General features: G+C 47.5%; 2 protein-coding genes across 3 annotated transcripts in view; both read right to left on the bottom strand.

Moving 5' to 3' along the window:
• Positions 1-996, bottom strand: part of GLT1D1 (glycosyltransferase 1 domain containing 1) — an 85,940-nt gene extending 84,944 nt beyond the window's left edge. The window contains exon 1 of the mRNA XM_033518295.1: positions 659-996. The gene's annotated coding sequence lies outside the window, so the exon portion shown is untranslated. The remainder of the gene's footprint in view (positions 1-658) is intronic.
• Positions 997-1,972: 976 nt separating this feature from the next.
• TMEM132C (transmembrane protein 132C) overlaps positions 1,973-8,934 on the bottom strand; it is a 167,858-nt gene continuing 160,896 nt past the window's right edge. For both annotated transcript variants that reach the window (XM_015643919.3, XM_015643920.3), the window contains exon 9: positions 1,973-5,063. In XM_015643919.3, coding sequence (XP_015499405.1) covers positions 3,867-5,063 — 1,197 coding nt within the window. In that variant the 3' untranslated portion in view covers positions 1,973-3,866. The remainder of the gene's footprint in view (positions 5,064-8,934) is intronic.

Raw genomic sequence — 8,934 nt, forward strand, 5'->3', positions numbered from 1 at the left:
GCAATTAGCACGGCTCAGCCCAACATCAGACAGTCTCCAGGATGGTCCAGGCTGCCTCTGGCACTGTTGTTCACACAAAGAGCTTTAATTCTCCACATGAGCATAAAAAGAATGGGTCTGAGTTTGTCCAAAACAAGCACTCAAGAGGGAGAGTTATTTGGTGATTTCCATCATTATCTCTGTCTGCTGCTGCATCTCTGCTGACAGCTCATTTCTGAGCACTGAAATCTGGTCTAGGAGCATTTCAAAACACAGCAAATCCTCCTGCTGCCAGGGCTACTTGGTCTGGAGCTTGGCAAGGGAAGGAGAAGTGGGAGCACAGGGGGATCACTGTCCTGTTCCCACCAGGGATTCACTGCTGTCTCCCTGCTTTTCCAGGTCAGCTCTCCAATTTAATCAGTGTCAAAGCATTTCTGGAGCTGAGGGCAAGTGAGTGTGCTGGGGAAGGGACATGGCCTGCCCAGCAGCTCAGCCACAGCAGCAGCATCCAGCAGGGTTCAGGATGTTCCCTGGGATGCTGCACCTCATCCCCTTGCCAAAGCTAGAGCAGGATCAAGTTTCTCCTGCTGACTGCCACACTTAGGACACTTAAGCCATAACACTTCCCCTTCCCTCCAAACTGAACTCAGTAATAAAAAAGAATAAAAGCAGAACTCACTTTTTTTGCCCCCGAAGTCCCTTCTGTCCCTGTGGCCTCCTCAGCAGCAGAGCTTCACTGAGCTTCCCCTGCTCTTTCCTCTCCACAGCTGCCTCTCATCTCATCACACTCCTGACCCTCCCCACCTGCCTGGGCTCTGTTCCCGGCTCTTCCAGGTGATTTCACTCATTTCCCCTCCAGCAGCAGCTCCAGCTCTGCTCCAGGCAGGAGGGGACGGTGTCCAGCCAGCACTGTCCCCTGCCAGGACATGGGGCTGCTTCTCCCTGCTTGTCTCATCCTTTCCAACTGCAAGTCCCCGAGCTGCTCAGATCAAAGGCTCTCCTCTAAGAGCAAATTATTATTAATGAATTTCTCTGCTGGCTCCTTGTCAGGGAGATGTACCTTGCAGCATGTTATCTTTGTGTCCCTGGCAGATTCCCTCTCCTGTGGTGATGGAAGCTCCAGCAGTTCCCCTGCCCCATCCCAGTGCCTCGGTAACTGCGCCGTGCCACAGCTTCAGAAATGGAAATCCTGCCATTTGACCCAATGTGAATTTCTCAAATAAATGATATTTCACAGCCCAGTGGTTTCCTCCCTGCTGAGATGATGGTTTTTGGTGGCTCGCTCACAACAGGGCTGTGACATTATTTTTGGTCAGTGCAAGACAAGTGGAAGAATTTCAGTGTTGGCCTCCGAAGCCCCACGTTCTGCAGCTTCAGAAAAATTAACTGTGAAGGCAGGGCTCAGTATTTTTCCCTTTTCTCTCCTTCTGTTGTCTTTTCAAATCCAGCCTGTGCTCCTCTGCACAGAGCCACGATCTGGTCACCTTGCTCCTGTCCTGCCACCAGCACTGTGTCCCTGGAGGTGCACAGAGCACCCTCCTGAAAAATGCCTTGGAGCTGGTTCATTCTGTGCTACCACAGCGCAGGGTTTTTGTTCCAGCACTGCATTTCTCACTCCTCTGCTGCTGTCTGCTGCAGCTCCACGCTGTGAAAGCCTTCTCCCCCTCAGGGACACCTGTGTTCTCCCAGGAGGAGCCATGGAATCAAGGAATGACTGAAGGAATGGATGAACAGCAGGAGCTGCCCAGGCCAGCAGCGAGTGCTGGAGGCACGAGGATGAAGAAGATGGATTGTGGCACTGCCCTGCCCTGTGCCTGCCTGAGCTGCTCCTGCCATCCATCATCATCACCACGCTGCCTGGCCAGGGGAAGAGCTTCACCACGGGATGGGCAGAGCAGGGAAAACCTTCCACACATCCCTGCTCTCCCTCCTTAAATCATCTTCTGGGGCAGCTCTGCACAGAGGAGCCCCGCCCTGAGGAAAGAGAGGTTAATTTGTCAAGCTGTGTAAAGCATTTTAATTACAATTCATATAACATGTATAAATAAATATTACATTCTTTCAGTCTACAATGCATACTAGGCATATCTTGTTAAAACGTCCATCTATGTTATTGGGTGGCAGGATTGACTTTGTCCAAGATAAAAAAAAAACAAACTACGGAGTTTAGTAATTAAAAAACCCAAAAGAACGAAACACATGGCAAAGACAGGACGATGCAAGTGCTTCTGGCTAACAGTCAGGACATAATACTGATTTCCAAAGGCTGGCTCTACCACCTCCTTTTAGTCAGGAGAGGTTTTTGGGAGGACAGTGGTTTCCTCATCGGGTGGATATTGATCTGTGTCCTCCATGAATGTGAACTGGCACTGAGTCAAAGCAGTTCTGCCAGTTCACATCACTAATTAAATCTCTATTTTGTATTTGCTTCTGATTTATTACTGGGCTGGTATTTGTTTATGCAAAACATCAGATTTACAATCTAGTCAAAACCTTTCAGTCTTAGCTGGTCCAATGGCAAAAAAAAAAAATAAAATAAATCTATAAAATAGCTCCAGCTATTTCTTGATGTTGCTTCAGCAATATTTCCCTCCCTCCCAGCGGTGTGCCCAGAGGCCAGCTCTCCCAGTACAAGGGAATAAAAGTTTGGGGGCAATCAGGGTCTTTCTGTCAATTCTTCTTCTTGTTTCGGAGCTTGATGAGAGCTGGTGACATCAGAAGAAACAGAAAATTACAGCACACAATTGTGAATTCATGAACCTGGCAATAAAAACCCCAAACCCAAAGAACCCGAGCGCAGGCTCCGTGTCTGGGCTGTGAAGGTCTCAGTTCCAGGGACATTTCTGATGCCCCTCTGGGGCACTCCCATAGCTCGGTACTTGTGGAAGCCAACAAAAACCAGCTCCTTCTTCCCTTGCTGAAACGCAGGAACTTTGGTTGTGGAAATTTAAAATGAGCAACTAAACAAACAATCCAAACCTGAAAGGAGAATAAAAACTCTTCCAAACACAACATCCTTGTAGCTAGGGTGAAACGGAGGCTCAGGCTTCCAGAAGAGACACCACGTGGAAATTATTAGTCAATATTTATCCCCTGAATTCTTTAAATGACAGGAGACTGTTTACAGCTAACTTAGAAACAGCATGTTCCTGGCCCACTGTGAACTTACTGAATTTGAAATTTTCCTGTTTGCAACATATTTAAAAGAAAAATACAAGAGGGAAAATGATTCTTCTTCAATTTACAAGAAAAATGGAAAATAAAAATGAAAATACCAGGTGATTTCTTCCTCCTTCACACGTAGTGCTGAAGACACATCTTCATTTCAGCCAAAGGAATGAAAAGAAATGGCTTGAGTACCAATATAAAAAGTCTCCCTGTGGGTCATATGTCCATAACTGTGATGTTTTATTGGAACCAGAACAAGTTATTGTTTGCCTCTTGTTCTTTTCATGCTCTTATATTCTCTCATTTTTTAACAGATATTTTTGGTACTGTGAAATATTACTATCATTATTATTTGTATGACCCATAAAACGAATTTTCACCACCTCATCTTGCCCAGTTCATCATATTGGTCATACCATTTCCTTGTTCCTTTCTGCTATTTGTATTCCACTTCCTAAATCCACGAGTAGCAGAATAAACCACTGGGGGAAAAAAACCAAAACAAAACAAAAACCCCACAACAAAAAAAGCCCAACAAAACGAAGTGAAAAACAAAAACAAACCACGGAGAGTTTGGCAAATTTCTTTCCCTGATTATAAAAAACTGCCTCATCATTTCTCGTGGCAATCCCTTCCCCTCCCGGTGCCCATCCCAATATATACTGTAGAACTGAAGGCATCAAGGTGTGGTTAAACCCAAACAAAACCCCAGCAGGGAGCTACGCTTTGTCTTTGAACTTCCCCACGTAGTTTCGTATCTCTTTGGAGTCCCCCAGCTCCATGTCCTGGCACACCCACTTAATGTCATCGTCACTGCTGAGGATGGAGTTGACGGTGGGGCGGCCGTCGTCGGGCGGGATGGTGGTGAACGTGGTGAACTTCACCCGCTTCCTCTTGGACGTGGGCGAGTGCAAAGGCTCCACCTTGTGCTCCTTGCCCAGCCTCCCCCCCGGGTCTGCGGCCCTGTGGAGCTGGCTCTGAGTGTTCTTCTGGGCGCTGCCGTTCAGCAGCTGGTTGCTCTCCTCGCTGCCCGAGCCCCGGTCGATGATGGTGGTGTGCTCGTCCTGCTGAGGCGACGCGTCTGCCGCGTTCTCCAGCAGTTCTGCCTCGTTGCCCAGCCACACCCAGTCGTGGGAGTGCGTCATGGTGGTCTGTCCTTCCACCAGGACCTGCTTGTGGCGGTACTTGAGTGCAAATGTTGCACAGTTGATGAGGAACACCAGGATGGCGAGGCAGAAGACGCCCAGCAGGGCGTACATCCCGATCTCCAGGTCGCTGAGGCCCCGGGGTGTCTGCACCAGGTCGTTGTCCTCCATGCCGGCACTGCCTTTGGGCAGGTCCACCTGGGCTGGGAAGTTGGTGAAGTCAATGGGGATGTTCTGCAGCTGGCTGTCGTCCGAGAGCTTGCCGCCGTCCAGCCGGTTGTTTTTGATGACTTTATTTTTGAGGATGGACTTTGCCGTGGTGCTGACCTTCCTGAGGGGCCCTTCGTCCCTCTCTGCCGAGGAGCTCCCGTAGTAGCGCCCGTCCTGCCCGTGGCGCTCCTGCTCCGAGCCCTTGTGGCGCCGGTCGCTCGCGTGGTTCTCGATCTCGTCCGCGTCGTAATCGCCGCCCGCGTCCGCGTCCGCGTCGTTCTGCCCGAACTTCACCTTGATGCTGCCGCTCCCCACGGCCAGCACGCTTTTCCTCTTGGACTTCTGGCAGGCCTCAGAGATCATCATGTCCACCTTGATCAGCGCGCCCTGGCCCTCGCCCTCCGCTGCCACAACGGGCCACCTCAGGGCAGGGCTGTGGCGCACGGACACCACGGCCTCGTCCAGCGACACGGCCGACAGCGAGAAGTCCTTGGGGTCGTAAATGTCCAGTGGAGTTACAGAGCTGTCACTGAACTGGATCCAGGTGCTTACCACAGCTTCCTGAAAGGACAGGGAGATGGTTAAAGACAATAAACCGGCCCGAGCCGCTGCAGCTCATCCATCCCTCAGCTCTGACGGCAGCTGAGGAAACCGGACACGGTGACTGCGCTGCGCTCAAAGCACAGCAAACCTCGACTGATGGCGCAGGAAACTGGCCACATCCGTCACTAAGGGCTCCACTGTTCCCCTCCTGCAAATGCTTTTGCACAAGGACATAGAAAATAGTTGATCTGAGGTGTCTTTATTACCAAAGTACCCATTAGCAAGCTACAATTTTACAAGCTCTGGAAGGAAAGTCATTCCTGTCGTACAAAAGCCGAAAAAGGCAAATCACAAAAATTACCAGAGGCACTTGACAGAACACTTATTTTCCTCATGTTCCACAAGCACAGGTGTCATGAGGAGCTGTCAAATTAAGGCAATAAGTATCTTAGCAGGAGTAAGGAGCCACCACAGTATCCTGGGAATGGCTGGAGCAGATTCACAAGATTCATCTGAAAGAAAAAGACTCACAGAACAATTGCCATTTCGCTGGAGAAAGGTTTGTTTTAAGTGAACACATTTTATCCTTGAGACAATTAAAAAGCCCACCAAATTCCTGTGTCAGTAAGAGAAGGATGGGGATTCTGGCATGATCTCTACAATAAAAATACAAATGGTCTGGATTTAATTGGTCTGTCTTTGTGCTCTGCAGGTAGCACTGTTAGAAGTCATCATTAGAAGCGAACACAAAGCCAGAGGTCAGCTCTTTGCCAAGTGAAATCCCATCCAGATGACACAGATATTTACTTCTCCACATCTCAATAGCTTTCTTTGCAGGACATTTCTTTAATTTTTCATTTGCTCTATGTCTTGCCTGTGCAGCCAGCAGACGGCCAGGCAGATTGCCAGAGTGCAGCTTCCCACAAAAGTGAAGCTCTTTCCTTCTCACACTTAAACCACAAATGGCTTTAATAACTTCACACTTGGGTACATCAGAACAACTGGGCTGAAAAATCAGCACCGGGGAAAAACATTGCCACCCTGTTAATGTCCAGTCATAACACAAATTTACAACTTAATATGGTTTTCAATTGGCTGCAATTTGTTATGCTGTGGTTATAAACAAAGAGAACTGCTACCCTTCCAGCTGAATTTAAAGCTTTTCAATGAAAACAGCAAGGGGCATTTAGCTGGGCAGAAGGTTGGGCTGTACTGAATATTTGATTTCCAAAGCACTGTCAGCAAGTACTTGAGGGACTGAAAGAAGAAAAATAAGTTGTGGCACAACAGGAAAGAAGACAAAGTTCTTGGTGATTCAAATTTACTTCAAAGAGCTGAAATGGAGCCAGGGTAACTCAGAAGCTGGGAAGGGTGAACTGCATAAGGAAATTAAAACATCTGATCTTTCATTAGAGAAATAACCCTGAAATAGCTGAACAGACAAACACAGAGCTGCAGGGCACAGCTCGAATTTCCATCACAGAAATCTATAGCAGAGCAATCCCGGTCACAGGAAAGCAAAGGGGTTTTTTTAATGGATATGTGCAGAGATTCAGCTCCTCAGGCAGTTCAGCACCCTGCTGCCTGCCTTCTCCCCAAAACCAAGGTCAGCCTCACGTGCCCCTGGGGAAAACACGCTGGCTTTTCATCACCCTGAGCCAGGGAAAACACCAGCATCACTCCCAGCACATCCTCACTGCCCTGAAAGATCCACTGCAGCTAGGGCTGGAAACGGTGGCACCACAGCTCCACATCTCTGCCAGGGGATTCACGGCACTAAATCCTTTGTGCATCTGGACAAAGTTCCAGCAACTTCAAAGCAACTTTAATTCTTTACATCACTGCTCTACAATTCTGCATTCCTGGTTTTATGAAGCAGAGACAGAGAAAAATGAGATGGCAGTCAGCTGAAATTTGCAGGCCCACGTGTGATTTACTGTAGATAACAGAGGTGTGCACTGGCTTAGCCATTATTTTCTACCAGCACTGATGTTTTTTATTTCCAAGAGAATTTCTTCATAGGAGAAACCAATTTTTTTCACAAAACAACATTGTCATGCCCATAGGATGGACAACATTAATTAGAAGGGAAAGAAAACAAATGAGAGAAAGAGGGAGAGAGTTTAAAATCCTGCCAAAATATATTGTATCAGCCCAAACATTCTATTTGGCAAGAGATCATCTCCTCTCATTCACATCATTAAAGGAAAGCCAAAGGCAGGGCAAGGAAATGAATTTCCCAAATGATTATAAATTCTGAAAAGCTAAAAAGAAAAGAAGAGAGAAAAAGGAAATGATTTAGTGCCATGTCCTTCAAGGAGCTGTTTCTGCAAATCCTGTGTACCACATCAATAAATCCCCTCCAAATCTGTGACAAGGTCCTCCAGTTACTCTCACAAGATGAAGATGGATTGGAGCCTTCTCACCTGCAAAGTTGCTGCCCCTCGTCTCATGCCCTCAACTCTGAGGTGACAAATGTCCTTGCTCTTTAATTATCAAGCATAAACAAAGAGTTTGAGGGATTATCTTGCTTTCCAGCCTTTCTTTTCCCCCACTTTTCCTCTCTCTTCCCTTCACACACACACAGAGTGCTCAGCTGCACAACAATGACCCACAGGGATGATCTGCAGCGCTGTGATGTGAAGTGAATCAGAGAATGTTCATTAGGTCATGTTAATGACAGCAAAATCCAGCCCAGAGATGGAGAAAATGCTTCCCACAACCACTGTTGATTATCACCAGGCTTTCCTTAAGCACATAAAAAGCTTTATCAAGACGTATTTTGTCTAAATTCTCCCTTGTGCCTTTGCTGTTCTCTCCCCCCATTACAGGTGTCATTTCAGCTCTTGACCTGTGGCAGTTCCAGCACCTTCTCTGCCCTTGAATTACACTGTGGCTTACCAGCCCAGAGATCCCATTTGATAAACCTTCTGGGATAAACTGGTTCCATTTTAAAGAATTCTGCTGCTTAGAAACACAGATCAGGATATTTGATTTTATTCCCTGCTCAGAATAAAGCGGCCTTTTAATGGTCTTCATTCGCCATAGCACCAATGAAAGTCTTTGTGAATAAACCCTCAATTGCTGGGGTCAGCTGCAAGGGTCCTGGAGTGAGGCAGGACATCAGAGGAAAGAAATGGTTGGCTCTGCAGAAAACAAATACATCCCTCCCTCAAATAAAGGCAAAGGAATACTGTTCTCAGCAGCTCCTCTTAGACCAGCTCTGATTGTTCTGTCTGGGGACTTGAATGCTGGAATGGATTTCCCTAACAATTTTATCTCATGAAATATCAAAGTATTACATGTGCATTTATTTTTAAGCCTGTGGCTTGTGTAGTAAAGATTGGGCTTGATCGTTATGATGTGGAAATGAAAGGCAGCCAAGACTCAGATCTTAATTCAAACCATGCATTCCCCCACTGTGTATTTCTCTCTTTCCTTTTTGTCCAATCTGCTAATGTGACATTCCTTTCCAGTGGGAATTTGCTTGTATTTGCAAGGGAAGAATTCAGATTCTTATCTAACAATGCACCCCTTCTCCCTTTCCCATGCTGCTGAATTCCTTTGTCATTCCTGTGAGCCATTCCATTGCTCTGTCAGCTCAAAGAAGATATAAATACAACTGAAGTGTAACTTACACTGCCAGGATGGGGTAATGAACCCACACCATAAAACCCCTCCTAATATCTGTTACTAACTGTGAGATGTCAGTGCATTGTCAGGCACGAAGGCCACGAGCTGGACCAGAGCATCCCAAGAGCAGGGACAGGACAGTGACCCCAGGCTGTTCTCCTGACCAAGGGTGCTGGGCACCCTCCCCTCCCAGCAGAGGGGGAGCAGCCAGCCCCAGCCCCTGCCCCATCCCCATCCCATCCTCATCCCCATCCCC

Source organism: Parus major, chromosome 15 (genome assembly GCF_001522545.3).
Source record: "Parus major isolate Abel chromosome 15, Parus_major1.1, whole genome shotgun sequence".
NCBI classification, from domain to species: Eukaryota; Metazoa; Chordata; class Aves; order Passeriformes; family Paridae; genus Parus; species Parus major.